The 19,842-nt window shown below is 39.2% G+C and overlaps 2 protein-coding genes across 2 annotated transcripts; both read right to left on the bottom strand.

The window, feature by feature from the left end:
• Positions 1-211: 211 nt before the first annotated feature.
• LOC145460169 (uncharacterized) lies at positions 212-2,974 on the bottom strand. Its single transcript, XM_081444903.1, has 2 exons — positions 2,469-2,974; positions 212-743 (listed from the first exon to the last, which is right to left on the bottom strand). Exons 1-2 carry the CDS (start codon positions 2,820-2,822, stop codon positions 696-698), a joined length of 402 nt encoding a protein of 133 aa, XP_081301029.1. The 5' UTR covers positions 2,823-2,974; the 3' UTR covers positions 212-695.
• A 2,222-nt stretch (positions 2,975-5,196) lies between these two features.
• Positions 5,197-12,851, bottom strand: LOC145503195 (gamma-aminobutyric acid receptor subunit alpha-5-like). Its single transcript, XM_081482653.1, has 8 exons — positions 12,636-12,851; positions 11,474-11,559; positions 10,629-10,696; positions 9,720-9,940; positions 8,350-8,432; positions 7,836-7,964; positions 6,466-6,821; positions 5,197-5,676 (listed from the first exon to the last, which is right to left on the bottom strand). Exons 1-8 carry the CDS (start codon positions 12,683-12,685, stop codon positions 5,377-5,379), a joined length of 1,293 nt encoding a protein of 430 aa, XP_081338779.1. The 5' UTR covers positions 12,686-12,851; the 3' UTR covers positions 5,197-5,376.
• Between the last annotated feature and the right edge of the window lie 6,991 nt (positions 12,852-19,842).

Here is a 19,842-nt window from a genome sequence, read left to right as displayed (position 1 = left end):
AAGCAATTGGATAAAGAGGATACTCGGCGAACCAACTTGAATAGTAAATATTCAAGCGTAACTCTTGTAATAAAACATCCTGATTTATTTTATTTGTTTTTGTTGTGTTCAATAAGCGTTCTTGTCAAGTACGACCTAATATTGCGGTATGGAGCCCGAGTAAAGCTTTTTACACTTTTTATTCAGAAACAACACAACAAAGTTACAGTTCGTTTAACACAATACAAAGAAAAAAGTTATATTTCACTGGAAATATACAAGAAAATAATAATATGAGCTACTTACATCAATACTACTTACGAAAGACAACACACGCGACGACTGGAGTATTCTTGTTAATAGTCAGTAACGTTGCATTTTGTCATGGGATTTCTAACATACAGTGGAATCCCGATTTCTCGAACCCTCATTTGTACGAACCTTCCGATAACTCGATCGAACCAAAAAATAAAGTCGTTTACCTCTCTTCAGTCGAACACTGAAATTTTGCCTCCGATTTCTCGAAATATCTGATTTTTCGAGCCAATTTTCGTTTCCCTCAGAGGTTCGGAAAATCGGGATTCCATCGTACATTATCGCTCATGGTTCGTGAATAAGAGAGTCCGTGGTATCTGGTCTGTTACCATTGAAGTCAAGCGGAGACGTTTATTTAGGCCACAAAATGTACATTAAAACTTCATTCCGGACTAACGCAACTAACTTAAATCCTGATGGTCACATGAATCACCTGAGTACAAAAGAATCTGCAAAATAAGCATATCAAAAATCAATCATCAGAACCTGCCAAGGTATAACGCTTGCTATGATAGGCTCATATAGTCGAGACTGCGTTCCCCGGATTTAAATTTAAAGAAAAACAAGACAGTATTAAGTTTAACAAACATGTTTCGGCAGATATTTCTGCCATCTTCAGTTTGAAGTGAACATAGCGTGCAACAGAATATAAATAGGGAAAAATAACAATATCAATGGCAATAATGAACACAATTGTAGAAGTAATACAAAAATTGAACAGAAAGTCTTAAATTAAACGTGTTTAACCTGTGCCGGATTATGAGCTGTTAATGCCCAGGTAAGAATTAACTTCATATTATTTGTTTTCATTAATTTGAAACCGTACCGAGAATTAAACAGGATCCTTGAAGGCCTTCGACATTATACTCATAAAACCTCACTGATTTAATTTTATTAAGGCTGAAAATCAATTAAATCAACCGAAAATCAACCGTAAATCAACCGTAAATCAACCGTCAGTGAATCAACCGTAAATCAACTGTAAATCGACCGTAGATCAACCTAAATCGACGTCAATTTAGTCGGTTTTGATTTCGCGAAATATCGTGAAAAATCTGCAATTCTGAACGTTATCCCACTGCATTGAACGGCGTATCTGCGATATTTCTGGGTTAATAAAACTGGTGTTCTTCTTTTCATGTATTTTGGGCAGATACTGGCAATCCATGCCAGGTAATATTCTGAAAAAAACGGCTGGTAAACATGACAAAGAATTCAAGAAATATTTTTGAATTATCTTAAATTAAGGCTACCGCGGAAGTGTGGCAGTTAGAAAAAAGTTCCAACTAAGCTGTCGTGACAACGTACCAACCCAAAAAGAAAACACAACACCTACACCGCGAAGGCTATCTTGCCCGTATAGTTTGCTGCTCTCGGCATGCGTCAGGTCTCTTAGCAGCCGTACAGTGTCATCTTCACTTGGGGCGCACGCGCACTAGACTCTTTTTCTGTAGACTTCGAATTTCGAAGACACTGTCTCAAAGATCGGAAAATAAACAGTCTATAAACTAATATCACGGAGATTAGTCTCTAGAAGACATTTTTGCAGTGCGTAAGAGGTACTCAGTTTGCACTCACCATCAAGTTGAAGTTGGTAAGACGAATTATTGTCTTAATCAGAGGCAAAAAGCCTTGAAACCCAGACAACCAGGCTATAATATTGACTTGCCTAGCTCTGCTGTTTATAAATTAGCAGTAAATTACTGTACGATGCCAGTCTAGTAATCTATAGTTAAGCAGGTCGACTAGGTAACGGCGACATTTGAATGGTCGCACACAATGCAAGGAGTCCATCCTCAGACTTAAAAGTTAAATTCGCCTTGTACAGCATAATAAACAGTACCACATGAAATTACGTACGTACTACTGTTCACTGAATCGGCTTTCGTTTTACGATCTCGTACTAGGGCTTCATCCTAAGACTTAAAGATGGAACCACCTTGTACAGGATAATAAAGAATACCACATGAAAGTACTGCTCAATAGCTTTCATTCAAATTGTCCGGGGATTTATCCAAAGACTAAAAAGTTACCACCAGACACCTTAGCTTAGACAACATCTGATTAACAGTGTCACGTTAAAGTATTGCTCAATAGCTTTCATTTGAATGGCCACAATTTAGGGATTTATCCAAAGACTCAAAAGCTAGAACCTCCTTGTACAACAAGCTTACCTCGTGAAGGCGTTCAAAGTCAACATCGTATAGGTCCGACCCTGGTTCTCTACCCACCTCCCCGGGCTTGGTATCTTCCCACTTGACATCGTTCAGCTCGCATTCGTTAACATCGTTTTTGTCTTGTTTTCGTTTATCATTGAACGACTTGCACCTCGCATCCCTCAAACAGGCATCTGCACACTGATAAGGCGAGAGAACACCCTGAATAACCTTGAAGGCATGACGCCACATCCTCCTGTCCATTGTTCGATTGGTATTTAGAGACCATCTATTGGGGCAACTTGCACTGATATCGTCGACGCGCGATAGAAAGAGGCAAATAAAAGAGGCTAAGACTGCCATGTGCTGCATTTTAGTGGCTCCTTATCTGATTGTCTTGATATTAATAAATTTTGATATTGTATTTTCCTTGTGAACTTCAGTTAGACCAGCCACATCTTTACGGTCACTTGCATCGATCTTACAAGACGACGGCGAACTCTACCGCTAGAGCAGCTATTGCCTGGTTCGCTGTCATCACTTGAAATCTAATTTCCTTCGCATTTAATTGCATTTGAATAAGATGGAGACATTCAATGACTGAAGCGTAAAGCTGTATTTACTGCACCTTAATTAAAATTCGCTTCAATAAAGGACAGGTTACAAAATATGCGATAAGGAGACTGAACAAAAGACTCAAAGTACATTCAGGTTTTAGAGTAAACACAAGGCATTAGAATTACCAGCGGAAAGCAAACTTTAACAACCTACAATTTAACATAAAATCAGTATCGGTTTTTCTCTTTTTGGCTGGGGAAGTTTTTTAATTTTTCCGTTTACATCAACTCAAGATTGGCTGTTTAGCTAACCGGACTTTGATTGACAACTTGGGGTTCGCATGGCATTTCACGTCAGACATTCTGCACAAAAGTATTAAAGCCGGAAAAGCCAACTTTTTAATGACGTCATCTCATTGTTTCGAATTGGTCATATTTTATGAAAAGCACACAAACGTTCTAGAAGACAGACCAAATGGACAAGACGGAGAGAGCGAGATGAAAAAATCTTGAAACACTTAAAGACGAAACTGTAATATGATATGTCACCTTATTCACGGTATTTTTGTGTTGTCATAATAAATAGCCCTCAAAGTTTGCCATTAAATTGTGATTTTCCATGATTTGTTAGTCCATTAATACAAGCTCTCTCTGTCACTGTCAATTAATTAATAAAATCGGAAAAATGCTGACAGATTCATAAAGGAATTCTGTCAAAGAATATTTGTTCAAAATATTATACATTTAGGAAACTACTCCGTTTCGCCAATAAAAAAAAAGAAAAAAAAAATGAGGTAGACACAGAAAATAGATTTATGGCTTTTCATTTTCCAATTTTCTTGACAAAATTAAAAGGGGAAAAACTTCGGCTTTTGTAATGCTTTTTAGGGCCTCCACGGCCGTTAAAATTTAGTTGTCGACAACTACTTGTTAATCTCGACAACTAAATGTTCACGATAATTAAAAAACGTAGTGTGCGGGATGAGTTGTCAGCAGCTAAACACTATTTTTTCCAGTTATCGACAACTAAGCAGTTTCCATTTTCGAAAGGAAAAACTGTTTTTTAAATTTTGGGGGAATCATTGGTTTAGTTGTCGACAACTATCGAAACTGCATAGTCAGTGGAAAGTGATTTGAGCATGCGTACTGTGTTTTGAGCATGCGTAGCGGTAGTTAGTTCCCATGGCCTCACTGACCTGACTTAAACATCGATAAGGAACCCTCCAATGTGGGGGATGCTCTGATCGGACACAATTAGTCGCTGATAACAATCAGTTAATGACGACTAAGTGTCTAGTCTCTGGAGGCCCTTTGAGATCATTTTTGGGTAGAGGGGGCATTATAAAGTTTCAAATCAGATAACTTTGCTCCATGGATCCAACATTCAGTGTTCGCGTTTTCTTGTATTCAATACTTTATATTTTTTTTATTTTGATTCCTTCGAGATAATCCTACAGTTTGCGCTCCCCACATGGCCGTTGCTTCTGCGACGTCTGGTCTATTTTATTAGCTAGTTTAACTGTATTGGTCACTGAAAACCGAAAAACTGTGACAGGAGTGGAAGCGGATCCATGGATACTGGCTGTTACACATAAACGAGTGCTAAATATTGATTTAATATCTTAAAGGAAATGGATATTGAACCGAACAAAGACTATTCTTGGTCACGTACGGTTCCTTTAATATCACCGGTTGGTGGTCCAATTGGTTGTCAGGTTAAAGGGATTCCAAAGTATTTTAGTTTGTCACCTGAAAAACTTCTAAATAAATGAAATCAGCTTGAAACGATAGACCAGGTCGAGTAACAAATATTTACGAGGGTTGTACATGGGATAAGAAAACGTATACCGCCTCATTCAGGCAAACAAAAACAAACAAACCTGAAAGTTTAAGTTTCCCAAACCTTAAAATACTGACTGACAATTGACAGAAGACTGAAACTTAACCTGACAAAGTGACAAATGGCCAAGTTTTAAATTGAAACCTGATAAATGGCCCAACAATCAACCTGACACATCTTGTGTGCACTGCATGAGTCGACCAAAGGTCGACATGATGTACCCTAAAGCGGCACTTTAATTACAATTTTACCGGTTCGTAGCCGTCATTTACCTATATATTGGATATGTACTACCTATACAACGAACATTATCACGCCGTCACGGTGCAATAGCGTGATAAGTCTTATGTTGCCTAGCAACAGCGACGATAAAACGGTGAGTTCAATAACATCACGCAAACGATATTTCGCTGTCGGTTGATACTTATTTTTCTACTGAAACGCACCTCACTTTCGCGCATTTAGAAACCTCTTGCTCTAACTATGGCTGTATTCTTGTCTGATGTTGGGAAAGCACTTACATTCTGCTTTACGAATACGTGAGCCAATAACCGAAAGTATAACTCGCAAAAGATAACGGAAACAAAACTCGAGATATCTGGTCAATTCGTACAGCAGTTATCTTGCTTCTGCGCATGCCTTCTTCAATGCGTGCTTTATCCTCCATGGTGACTATGTCTTCTAATGACATGGGTAATGACTTGTCTTTTACCATGATGTTCATCTCAGTAACCTGGTCTTCATCCGGGACTTTATGTTTTGCTATTCTAGCCTTTCGTTTTCGATACTTAACACATGGAAGCAGTTTGGATTTAATCGAGTGGCGAATCTGCAGGAAACAAGAGTACCCATAGTCAGAGTGTGGTTGTCAGCCATCGGTATCGTAAAATAATAACCGGATTAACTTGCGGGAGAAACGTGTTTTTACCAAGCGAAACGAACCACCAGCAAGTAGAAGTTAAAGGAGCGACGTCACAGTATGCACATCTTGAAAGGTTTAGCCATCGGTATCGTAAAATAATAACCGGATTAACTTGCGGGAGAAACGTGTTTGTACCAAGCGAAACAAACCACCAGCAAGTAGAAGTTAAAGGAGCGACGTCACAGTATGCACATCTTGAAAGGTTTAGCCTAAATGTTTCAAGTTTGCGTTTGTAATCCGTGTTAATCTTCACCATCCTCAACTATCCTTGTTCCTTTATTGTTTAATATTAGCTCTTTGGTGTTTTTCTATCTTAGTGCTACTATTTTCAGTTTCCCTTCCACTGAAAGGTAGTTTTGTACGTGGATAAAATTTACCCAAAATGCTGTGACTGAGCTCCTGGGACGCTGACAAATAATAACAGAGACCCCGTCATCCATGCTACGATTATGTTTTCTAGGCTACAAGCTGGCTATAATGCTAAATGAAAGAAACGTATCAAGTAATAAAATGTAGTCTGTAAATTTTGTAAAGTTCTTCGATGGCACGAATGTACCCTCAACACAGATCTAACTGGACACAAATTATTTGGACCAATTCGTGGCCATTGCGATGCCTTCTCTTTCGGCATCATGCATTGATACTCTTACAAGGACGGGGCACTGGTTACTAACAACACTAGAGCAATTTACTCACCATTTCATCTTTGTTGTAATTGCAATCTTTTCCAAGTGGCCGTGAAGACAGCAAAAACACTACTAGACTCTCAATGACAGAGAAGAATATGAATCCAAACGAGACCAACAGGTACCAGTCTAAAGCCTTAGCATAGCTGACCGGCGGCATGGAGGCGTTAATGGCTCCAGACAGGAACATGATGGCGAGAATGGTGGTGATTCCTATCGTTAACCGGTCACCGGCGCTATCTGGGCTCATCCAGAACACAATCCAGCTAATCAGGACAATCAGGATGTCAGGAACGAAAACCTGTAATAGGTAGTAGCCCAGGCGACGTTTGAAGGTATAGGAGACTGTTATGGTGGTAAAGTTTACTAAGAAGAGAACAAAATGAAGATGACAGTCATAGTAATTTTCTTGGAGAATTCTGTCGAAGGGGGAAAGGTGCAATGAGGTTTACCCCATGTAAAGTACCAACCCGCGAGACAAGACCAGACCACAACAGCGGGAACTACGTGTCAACTCTTTCCGATAAGTGTGTGGGTTCTTTAACGTCCCCTGCTAACCATGTAACACTGAAAATGCAGGAGACGGGGCCTACGGTTTATAGTCCTTATTCGAGAAGACTTTAACGTCTAATTATTTGCAGATGTAATTACAAAAGCAGCATATTCTCTTCAGTTATTTTAAGACCCTGAGTGTTGGTCCAGTCTGGGGCCCGAACCCTCGACCTCCCGCACAGCAGATTGGCGCTCTACCAACGGAAGGAAAAATCTTCTTGTTCGGATAACTATAAATGGGCATTGCACTTGAATTGATTCCATGGCTTGAGAAGCCCTTTTGTTGCTTGATGTTTTCACATATGGAAAGTTAAATCGCGCTTGCTATATGTTTTAGTGCGCACGAGAAAGAAAGCAGCTTTCAACTGAGTGTCGTAAGACTAAAACCAAAGTAATAACCCTAGCCAATCGCAAAAATATACAGACAATCCAGTGAACCAATCAACATTCGAAGAAAATACATGTCGCTGAAGCAAAGCGCGGGAAAATGAGGCGAACGAGTTACGATTAGTTTTGAGTCTTACCTCTGATTGGATGAAAAAGTGGCGCGAAGTTTTTAAGCCAATCGTGTAGCATAGTGATAAAAAAACCAATTACTTTTCGACACTCAAATGAAAACCACTGTAATGTAGATGGTTTAATTTTATTTGCTTTGTAATGTTAACACAGAACAAAATGCCTTTTTAAATTAGCAAATTATAGTGCACGCATAATCAAACTGAAACTGATTTATATAACATGTTGTGCCAAGTACGCAGTCTTTAATAACAGCTTAAACGCAAGAGATGGATTCGAACGTTAGTAATTTGAATAAGTGCTTATTCTTACCATTCAGGTAACTGTCTTGGTTGGAAGTAAAGCTTGCGCCCATGAATTGAAACTGCGCCATGTTATCACGACTGACATGCACGTCGGCATTTTTCCACTTAAAGATGACGTCACTATCATCATAGGCATCTGGAATTGAAAGAAAGAGAGTAGAATGATATGGGGTTATGTATGTGTGGTTGAATCGTGGTAATAAACCTTGGGGGAAGGGGCACTCCCTATAATGACCTACGCGGGGAGGCTTCGCCCGAAAGGGGTATTTTTTTCAAGATTCAGAAATACAAAAGGCGAGGGATTTCTCAAGTTGTGGTATATTAAAGTGTAGGGAAATCTGTCATTTAGTCATTTTAAAGGGTCTTTTTAAAACATTTCCAACAGACGCACCTAATGACTGTATCATTTCACTTATCAGGCAGCACATGAAAATGTGGTGAGCTCCCCTTATAAAACTTAGTAGAATACCCCTCCCCCAGCGTAATGAACAGAATAATCGATGTTATCGTTCGATACTTACAGCTTCCAAACTTTAAATGACACGTTTGACTGTCGTGGGGAAAACTGCGCAGATCCATCACACAAGATGCAGTGAATGACACTCTGAAAGATAACACACTGAAGGTCGTAACCACAACAACAACAGCAGCAACAATCCTTTATTTAAACACGATTTTTTTAAGCAACAGGTTTGCTTGTGAAGTCGTGTATCTGGCTTAAAGTTTAAGAAAGCACAACTATATACATAATCATAATACATAATATGAAATAATTCTGTACTTATTCATACGAATAGAATCTTTACGTATGCACGCATGTTGCATAGAGAAAACTGCAATCATGAACAAATGTCTTGGGACAAATTTGCACTTTTGGCGCTTTTGCGCACACGCCAGACACGAATACAACTTCACCTGTCTAACCTCATCCCCCACTCCCCATACAATGTTGAAAACTAGTACCTGCAATTTCACCTGATTTTCAACGTTGTATTGGGCGGGGAGGGGAACAGCAACACGTTTTTAAAAGGATAGCAGCGCTTTTTCAAACTTCAGTTGTAAAACACAGATAATTTGTTACATTACACAAGTGTCCCAAGGATATTTTTCCACGATTATGAGTATAACTACTAGACCGACAGCGCGAGTTGGAAGGACTTGCACGTCAAAATGGGTGTGCCCATAAACCTAACCTCCTACCCAAAGTCTTCGTTTCTCGTGACCAGCGGTCGGAAAAATGGCGATCCCGCAAAGTTCACATTGGAAGTCCGAAAACATTGGACATGCGGTTGAATTGCACATGCCTAGCGGTAAAACACGTCGCTCAATCGAATCGGGGGTGGTCTCACTTCCGCTCATTTTCATTGTTTTTAAAACCAATCAAAATCGATCATGCAACGGAACTCTCGACAGTCGCTCGTTAGGTCTGGAAACATATTTTTGAGGAACGATATGGCAGTAACCATAGAAACATTCCGATTTCACTTGTTACGCGTGCAAAAGGTCGTTGCTTCACATTGAAAGTCAGTTGTAGTTTTAAACTTTTTCGTATTTTTTAAAGCATAGTTAATAGAGGGATAGTTAATAGAGGGATGTTGAAACTTGACTTTGGTCTTGTTGTAGGTGTTTGTTGGCTATTTTGGGGGTTGACCCTGCACAAAACCTGGCATAATACAAAAGGTGGTTATGTGTGCTTATACAACCCACCAATATATGTATAGAAGCAATGCGATTATGTAATTCATGCATGGCCTATGAGCATAAAACAAAAGATGTGCAGGGTCCAGGACCTTCCAACATAAATATCAGCCTGTTTGTTTGTTTCTTTGATGCTTACCGGACTTCTTAACCACTCCCGCTATTAACTATGTTTAAGACAACTGATGCTTACCCCCTGCTGTAGACAAGATCACCTTCAGGACTGATAGAGACTTTGCTATGCGTTTCCAAGTTCGGTAACATTAGATTTGTCGCACGAGCGTTGTAACAGTATGCGTCAGGGGTCCATACGAGGTCGATATCACCCCCTTTAAGGGTAATGCTTCGATTTAATTTCCCTGCCAGTCTATTATCCGTCCAGCTTTGGATAAAGTACGAGAAGACCTGGAATTCCTAAGAATAGTATGATTTTTATTGTCAAGAAAGCTTAATTCGATTAGAATAGTGTAGCTGGACCTAGAAAGTATTTAGCACCTTGTTTTAGAATTGGTTGAACCAAATGTTGCTGAAACAGTCCAATTGTGGCATTGCAACGTTGAATGTGAAGACATCGGTGTTTCACGAAAGTTTAAGAAGGCCTCTATCTCAGCATTGCATGAAGTAAATTATGGCATTACTTAACCTTAAACCCCGTTCACACCGATAAATTAAACATATTTTAATGTGGTTTAACTAAACAAGGTTAAAAATTAGTTGCTCATACCGTGCACACCCCACAACTAAACCAGGAAAAAACGTGTTTGATTAAATAAGGTAGCAAGGTGGCTGGAATTTTGTCTTCTCAATATGACTGCAAAGCGTAAGCGACAAATTAGCAAAATCAAAAACTTGATTTAGTTTCACTAGTTCAGTTCATGTGAACGAGGATTTTCTGTTAATTTTATTGACGTCGACATGTTTTGCAATGAGCAAGCATTGACCACGTTTGAAAAAAATCATAATACCCTTAAAAATGCGCTTAGCTTTAGAATTCAGGTCAGGGACGTTTTGCTGTATTTGCATACATGACAGGGCAGGGGGTGTTCCTGTTTTGATATTGCATACATTAAAATTAAATTAACAACAGTTGTGGCGCTCTTACCATGTCGGCCTCGTGAATATTTCCAAATGATTCCACAAGGAGCTGAACCAACACTTCCACAGGTGAGTCTGAAAAAAGATGTGGCGAACAAGTCTCCATTAACCACTTGTTTTTTTTTGGCCAATTTTATGCCCATATCATAACAAAATTCATGTTTAGTTCAAATCGAAATGTGTTTCTGTAAGGTCAATTAAGGACGTTCGCGCGAAAATTTTGCAGTGACATGCAATAGATTTTTTTAGATTTTTACTGCAGTCAGATAGTGAGTTAGTTGTGTCATACATGCAAAACAAATTGAGGGGCACCGACTTCGTTTCAGAGATAGAGTGTGTGGAAACTACCCTAATTTTGAAAAATTAGCGCACGTAATTCAGCATGGTCTACAGAAGTAAAACGAAGGTAAGCGATCTTAGTCATATTCTGCAGAAGTGGGTCTGTTGCGTAAATGATTCCAAATGTTGCCAACGTTTTCAGAAAACCTAACCCTTCAAGAGGCATTTGAAACCACCGCACAGATAAACGAAGAGCTAAAAAGAACAGAATTCGATGGTGCATTTTGCAAAAAATTCCGGCTTCTAATGATAGATTTTCTTCATTTTTTCGCTAAACGTAGAAAATCGGTAGAGAAAATGATCCATCGAAAGAAAAATAAGGGTCACCGAACTTCCAAGATCGTTATATCCAGGCAAAGCTATAGCAATGGCCATCTACCCTATAGCGTGCGCTCGATGTACGACGCGCGGCATGTGAATTTGCTTGCGCAGTAAAGATGCGCAGTGACAATTAGCGCGAACGTCGTTAACCGCGATGTCTGTCAGTCCGCATTGACGTTAGAGTTACATTACCTCCATAGAATCCAGGGCTTAACGTTTCATCATAATCAGCAACTAGCGTGTTCTTTAATGAGCTGGAGCCTATTGCTGTAACAAAGCTGGGGATATGAAAGAAAAACAAAAACTTGTTAGGAAGTGTTAGCTGTCATTTCTTCGCAACCTCAACAAATGACTTATTCGTAAATTTTGTGTATAAAGAGACACCTTCAGGCAGATTCTCACGCATAGTTGTTAAGACTATACCAACGAGCTAGACGGAGATTATCTTCTTTCTGCTCGGTGAGAGGCGAGAGGGATTATATCGTTATTTGTGGTGCATAAAGCGAGTTATGATGTCAGTTATGCCTTAAGGTAGTCAAGAGAAATATAAATAACAATAAAAATGTTATTAGGCACGTTTACTCTCGATGAAGAAATCTTAAAAATAACACATGCATCAGGATTTCGTGTTTGTGTTGGACAACGAATACAGAGAGTGGGAAATGGGTGATCGTTGTGCCGTGTTTTATGCGCGATGTTGTCGATGGTGAGGCCTATTTGACGTTTGTGGTGTAATCTGCTAAAGTAAGAAAAGTGATTCCTAGAATGAAGCATCGCGCACGATGCTGCGTGCAGTGTTGTACGCAACAATTTAAGAGCAGGCGGAACAAAAAGGTACCGTTTAGACGTTGCCAGTGAAACAGTCAGCAGCAGTGTAATTTGGCATCCCGCGTCGCTGACCTTGAACGACTTAATCCACTTTACCTTCCGTTTTTTTGTATTAAAAAAAAGCAGCTGTAACATTTATATATCGAGGAGTTTTTTAATTGACTGCCTTAAAACCCGAAAACCACGAAAAAGGTCAAAAACAAAACAAACAAAGAAACACACAACTGAAGAAAGAAAACTTGAGCTAACAGGTTCAGGAAAACTCACATGATGAAATCATTAATCGGTTTTGGTTTGCATTCAATCATCTGGTTGAAAGTGTAGTACGGTTATTATTTAAAAAAAAAAAGGAAAAAAAGAAAGATTACTGATAGCAGAAAATGAAAGCAAAACCAAGGCCACTCCAGCTCACCCTGGACACTCAACAAAAGCAAATGAGCGAAACGAAACGTAACTCCGAAATAAAAACAACGAACTCTAGTTCATGTAAACTGGCATATGCACCTATTACCAAACAATGACTCACCTGGCAAGCGACAAGCAGATCCCAAAAGAATTCAGGCCTAAAACCTTCATTCTGTGCTCAGCTGGAGATGGTGAACAAGGAGTATTAACACAGCACTAAACTAGCTACTGTAATTCTTAAACCGTGAATCAATACCGCTTTAAAATGCCTCACTGAATTCCTTGAATCCAACTTGGTGACTGCCCTGACTGACTGGATGACTGTAGGAACTTAATTTCGTGTACAGTCTATTTGACTGTAGATTTAAATTAGGCGTCAACACAAAAGAATACAATAAAACAATAACCTTAATTGACCCATACTTACACTAATTACATGAAAAGTATTATACCCATTGCAGGTTGATTTAACAAAATAATAAGGAAGGTAAATGTTAATTGGAGCATAGAGGCTATTTGAACCCCAAGGATTTCGAGTTAGCCCCTAAAAGCTATTTAGAGTTAATTTTAATACAATAATACAATAATCTCTATTGACCCACGCTGACATCAATTATACGAGAAGTATGATAAACATTAGAGGTCGATTAAACAAAACGGTGGGCAAAGTAACCTTTAATTGGAGCCTTGAGGCTAAAGAAACCTCAAAGTTTTTTAGTTAGCTTCTGAAAGCTATGTAGGGTTACAATGTAATTTTTCATACAGTGCAACCAGCTTTTTTCAGGTGTGTTTCAAAGCTATTATAGACGAGGCACTGTGTCTGATCTTCAGGAAAAATGACTAATGAAAAAACTCTGGAAAAGGGGAAAAAGTGATTATAATCTTGTCCAAGACCGATGTTTCTAAGATCTTTTTCTAACCTTAGGAGAGTTGATTCCGAGATTCACTAGCATCTATTTAGTTGTTTTTCTCTTTGAATTCTCTACTTCTCTCTTCGGCTTTTAAATGTGAGAGATTTAATTGCGACAAGCGTTTTCCTAACTAGCCTGTTGCATTGACAATGCTTGAAATTTTTCCTTAATCTGGCCAAAAGAATCAATCATGACGGGCGAAAGAAGAAGGTTCAAAAGAAGCCATTAACAAAATCATGTGCATAGACACCCACTGAGAAGCGAAATTTACATGGTGTTCGTCTAGTAATGAGAGTACGTAATATTAGGATTAATGTTGTTTCTGGCAAATTTTCAGCATTTTTCATACTGTGCTATATTTCTTTTTAAAGCTCTACATGTCAATAAGTTTAATCTTGCAACTTGATGTAGTTTTCACGTGTAACGTAATGACGGTTTTATCATGATAGATATTAAGCACGTCAAGAAATTTGTTCGATTTTTGTAAGAGCAAAACTATAAAGGGGTCATATATTACATGGTACAAAAGTTTCCATTGTTAGAAGTTGTGCAGGCCTGCGAAATTTGTGCAAATTTCGCCAGGAATTATCTGTTGTTGCCCTGTCTAACATGATCCGTGATAAAACTACTCTTTTTTCTAGTTTGCGTTGAAGCGTTGTTACTGATTCTCTTCTTCGACAATTTTCCTCTACAGTCAACGTTTAACATCCCTTGTGAAATTTAACTCGACTGCGAAACATTTGCCCACAGCTTATAAAAATGGATAATTAGCGCGACTGCAACATAAACAAAAAAAAAAAAAATTGGGCCCTTTCCATGATTTCAGTGACTTATTATCAGGTAATGATAGCGCTAGGCGAGACGTTTGTCAAAAAATATTGTAATTGAAGCCCGGTTCGAAGCCTAGTAGGAATTAGCAAGGAGTGACAGGCCTGCACAACTTCTAACAATGGAAACTTTTGTACCATGTAATATATGACCCCTTTATAGTTTTGCTCTTACGAGTATGTCTTTTAGGGATTTACCTCTTTTATACGATATTAGTGGTGGCTCTTTGAAAATTTGCCGTAGAGAAGGCTGATTGTGTATCAAGTGCCATTTTTCCATTAAAACATTTTTGAGGTTGGGCACTGATGGTTGATATTGTGTTACAAAAGGCAAGAGTTCTTTCCGGCTTTCATGTTTTTGTCTTAGCGCCGATTCCCTTTCTGTGAATTTAATATCTGAAAGGAGTGTTTCGATCAGATTTTTTGGATAACCGCTAGCAAGGAGACGTGATTTGAATTTGTAAATGTTCTCTTCAAATGTTGCTCTTGAAGAGTTAGTTCGTAAGAGTCTTAGAGCTTCGCCCTTTACGAATCCCTTTTTGACACCCGGTGGGTGGCTAGAGGAGAAATGAGTGTATTGAAAGGTTTCAGTTGGCTTAAAGTGTGTTTTTATATCCAGGATGGATTGATCTCTAAATCGTTTGCCTTTGTATACAACTGTCATGATCAGAACAGCAAGCAATTTGTGGTTTTAAAATTACTCCTCTGGTTCGCATCAAGGTAAGTAAAACCACTGCTTTAGTAATAATTACAGCGAAAATAGCCGCGGGCTCGGTTTGTGTTGTAATTCGATTCCCCGCAAGACAGTCGTCGTAGTGCGTGTCTCTGGTAACGTCACGCAATCATCTACCCGATTTCATATTTCCCGTCCCAGAGAGCGTGAGGGAAGTGTTACATAGTCCGTGACACTTGCCTTTGACGGGATGCACCTAGGAGGAACTGTCTTGCAAATGTTACAATCCAATCGATTCTGCTACCTAAGAGTACATAAGTAAGGGATGAAATTTGTTATTGTGCCCGATGTGTGCCTTTTTTTCATTCCCCGATGGAGATGTGTCTGAGATCCTTGCTAAAATTGACTAAGTAGTACTACAGTAACTGACTGTTGTTCGCGCGCAAGATAAGCATGTGAGATAAACAGCCAATGGGGGCGGGAATGGGAACCCTTCTACATCAAATAGACTGTTAAAAGCTCAGAGGATCTGATACTTGAGCAAAGTTCGGAAAGTATTAAAACAAGAAGACAGGTTTTCAGTGGCGGATCCAGACCTTAAGCTAAGGGAGGGGGGGGGGGGGGGGTTGTTTTGCTTACCCTGTCGGCTTTTCTTCCTTCTGTGATTTCTTCTTCTTTTTACCCAAAATAAGGGGGAGGGAGGGGGGGAGGGTCATGGTCCCAGGCGTTCCTAGCGTAGAGCGTGGAAACTGAGAATACGATTGCTTTAATTCTTTACTGTGTGCTCACACATCGCGAGCAATCAGGAGCCATAATCGGGGACGGAGACCGTAAGCGCGCGCCATTTCTAGTTTTGGGGTTGTCCCCATGATATGGGACAATAATTCTATTTTTAGAACAAATTGCGCCATCGCCTGCGGCACACGCGCGTACATGCTGCGAGGATTTTTGCGGATGTCGCGCGGGGGAAATGGCGTCCGAAATTATGGCTCCTGGAGCAATGTAAAATACAAAATGCGGTGTTTTGTCGGAAGACAGCTTTGGAAAGAATCACGCCTTATACGTTTATCTCACATACAAAGATGTCGATCGTTTTCGGAACGGGACGGTCCACGAAAGCCTGCCAAATAAGCCAAGTTCATGCTCGTTCTCACGCGATAACAAATGAGCCATGCACGAGTTCAAACTACGAAAATACTGGCCAAAACAGGCTACTGACTACTGACAAGCCTCAGATGTTGAAAAAATCAAGAATCGTCGCAAACAGAACTTTGAGGATGAGGCAAACAACAAGCAATTGGATAAAGAGGATACTCGGCGAACCAACTTGAATAGTAAATATTCAAGCGTAACTCTTGTAATAAAACATCCTGATTTATTTTATTTGTTTTTGTCGTGTTCAATAAGCGTTCTTGTCAAGTACGACTTAATATTGCGTTATGGAGCCCGAGTAAAGCTTTTTACACTTTTTATTCAGAAACAACACAACAAAGTTACAGTTCATTTAACACAATACAAAGAAAAAAGTTATATTTCACTGGAAATATACAAGAAAATAATAATATAAGCTACTTACATCAATACTACTTACGAAAGACAACACACGCGACGACTGGTGTATTCTTGTTAATAGTCAGTAACGTTGCATTTTGTCATGGGATTTCTAACATACAGTGGAATCCCGATTTCTCGAACCCTCATTTGTACGAACCTTCCGATAACTCGATCGAACCAAAAAATAAAGTCGTTTACCTCTCTTCAGTCGAACACTGTAATTTTGCCTCCGATTTCTCGAAATATCTGATTTTTCGAGCCAATTTTCGTTTCCCTCAGAGGTTCGAAAAATCGGGATTCCATCGTACATTATTGCTCATGGTTCGTGCATAAGAGAGTCCGTGATATCTGGTCTGTTACCATTGAAGTCAAGCGGAGACGTTTATTTAGGCCACAAAATGTATATTAAAACTTCATTCCGGACAAACGCAACTAACTTAAATCCTGATGGTCACATGAATCACCTGAGTACAAAAGAATCTGCAAAATAAGCATATCAAAAATCAATCATCAGAGCCTACCAAGGTATAACGCTTGCTATGATAGGCTCATATAGTCGAGACTGCGTTTCCCGGATTTAAATTTAAAGAAAAACAAGACATTATTAAGTTTAACAAACATGTTTCGGCAGATATTTCTGTCATCTTCAGTTTGAAGTGAACATAGCGTGCAGCAGAATATAAATAGGGAAAAATAACAATATCAATGGCAATAATGAACACAATTGCAATAGTAATACAAAAATTGAACAGAAAGTCTTAAATTAAACGTGTTTAACCTGTGCCGGATTATGAGCTATGTAATGCCCAGGTAAGAATTAACTTATTATTTGTTTTCATTAATTTGAAACCGTACCGGGAATTAAACAGGATCCGTGAAGGCCTTCGACATTACACTCATAAAACCTCACTGATATAATTTTATTACGACTGAAAATCAATTAAATCGACCGAAAATCAACCGTAAATCAACCGTAAATCAACCGTAAACCAACCGTAAATCAACCGTAAATCAACCGTAAATCAACCGTCAGTGAATCAACCGTAAATCAACTGTAAATCGACCGTAGATCAACCTAAATCGACGTCAATTTAGTCGGTTTTGATTTCGCGAAATATCGTGAAAAATCTGCAATTCTGAACGTTATCCCACTGCATTGAACGGCGTATCTGCGATATTTCTGGGTTAATAAAACTGGTGTTCTTCTTTTCATGTATTTTGGGCAGATACTGGCAATCCATGCCAGGTAATATTCTGAAAAAAACGGCTGGTAAACATGACAAAGAATTCAAGAAATATTTTTGAATTATCTTAAATTAAGGCTACCGCGGAAGTGTGGCAGTTAGAAAAAAGTTCCAACTAAGCTGTCGTGACAACGTACCAACCCAAAAAGAAAACACAACACCTACACCGCGAAGGCTATCTTGCCCGTATAGTTTGCTGCTCTCGGCATGCGTCAGGTCTCTTAGCAGCCGTACAGTGTCATCTTCACTTGGGGCGCACGCGCACTCGACTCTTTTTCTGTAGACTTCGAATTTCGAAAACACTGTCTCAAAGATCGGAAAATAAACAGTCTATAAACTAATATCACGGAGATTAGTCTCTAGAAGACATTTTTGCAGTGCGTAAGAGGTCCTCAGTTTGCACTCACCATCAAGTTGAAGTTGGTAAGACGAATTATTGTCTTAATCAGAAGCAAAAAGCCTTGAAACCCAGACAACCAGGCTATAATATTGACTTGCCTAGCTCTGCTGTTTATAAATTAGCAGTAAATTGCTGCACGATGCCAGTCTAGTAATCTATAGTTAAGTAGGTCGACTAGGTAACGGCGACATTTGAATGGTCGCACACAATGCAAGGAGTCCATCCTCAGACTTAAAAGTTAAATTCGCCTTGTACGGCATAATAAACAGTACCACATGAAATTACGTACGTACTACTGTTCACTGAACCGGCTTTCGTTTTACGATCTCGTACTAGGGCTTCATCCTAAGACTTAAAGATGGAACCACCTTGTACAGGATAATAAAGAATACCACATGAAAGTACTGCTCAATAGCTTTCATTCAAATTGTCCGGGGATTTATCCAAAGACTAAAAAGTTACTACCAGACACCTTAGCTTAGACAACATCTGATTAACAGTGTCACGTTAAAGTATTGCTCAATAGCTTTCATTTGAATGGCCACAATTTAGGGATATATCCAAAGACTCAAAAGCTAGAACCTCCTTGTACAACAAGCTCACCTCGTGAAGGCGTTCAAAGTCAACATCGTATAGGTCCGACCCTTGTTCTCTACCCACCTCCCCGGGCTTGGTATCTTCCCACTTGACATCGTTCAGCTCGCATTCGTTAACATCGTTTTTGTCTTGTTTTCGTTTATAATTGAACGACTTGCACCTCGCATCCCTCAAACAGGCATCTGCACACTGATAAGGCGAGAGAACACCCTGAATAACCTTGAAGGCATGACGCCACATCCTCCTGTCCATTGTTCGATTGGTATTTAGAGACCATCCACTGGGGCAACTTGCACTGATCTCGTCGACGCGCGATAGAAAGAGGCAAATAAAAGAGGCTAAGACTGCCATGTGCTGCATTTTAGTGGCTCTGTTCTGCGGCATTTTGTAATAACTACGCATTTTGTAATACCTTACGCATTTTGTAATTAAAGTTGCAGCATTTTGTAATTACCTGCAGTATTTTGTATTAAATGCAAACGACGCATTTTGTAATAAGAGTTGCAGCATTTTGTAAAAAACGTCAGTCTACGCAATTTGTAATAACGTGGTGACGCAAACTGTAATAAGTCTCTTCACACGATAATTTCACCAAGCATACAGATTGGCTGGATTCCCTTCAACACCAACCTGATGGAAAATCAGTTATTATATTATTGCAGGATTTTTTAAACTGAATATGAGTACAGTATCTGCATGGGTATTTGTACAGTAGATGCACGCGAGTTTTTAGATAAGTTCTTTTTTCTCACTTTTGTCCAAGTCTTGGAATCAAGTTAGGTTCACGAAAAAGAAAGTAATAAAACGTCAACATTTGCGTGACAATGGGTGGAACTATTTCACCTGGTGGTATTCCATTCTCCATTATGAAGATTTAGGAAATTTTTAAGGAATTGAGAATTTTATTTTCCAAAATTTATAAACCTCTCAGACTAAAATTATGCCACATGCTTATTGAAAATATAGATTTGCATAGAAGTATGTGGGTTGTTTAGCTCCCAATATCTGCTAAAAGAGAGGACTTGACAAACTATATTAAGCCAGTGTTGAAGGGAATCCAGCCAATTTTTCCGTTTAGATCAACTCAAGATTGGCTGTTTAGCTAACCGGACTTTGATTGAC

The sequence above is a fragment of the Orbicella franksi genome, chromosome 11 (assembly GCF_964199315.1).
Source record: "Orbicella franksi chromosome 11, jaOrbFran1.1, whole genome shotgun sequence".
Taxonomy (NCBI): Eukaryota; Metazoa; Cnidaria; class Anthozoa; order Scleractinia; family Merulinidae; genus Orbicella; species Orbicella franksi.
This window is presented reverse-complemented; position numbering and strand designations above follow the sequence as displayed.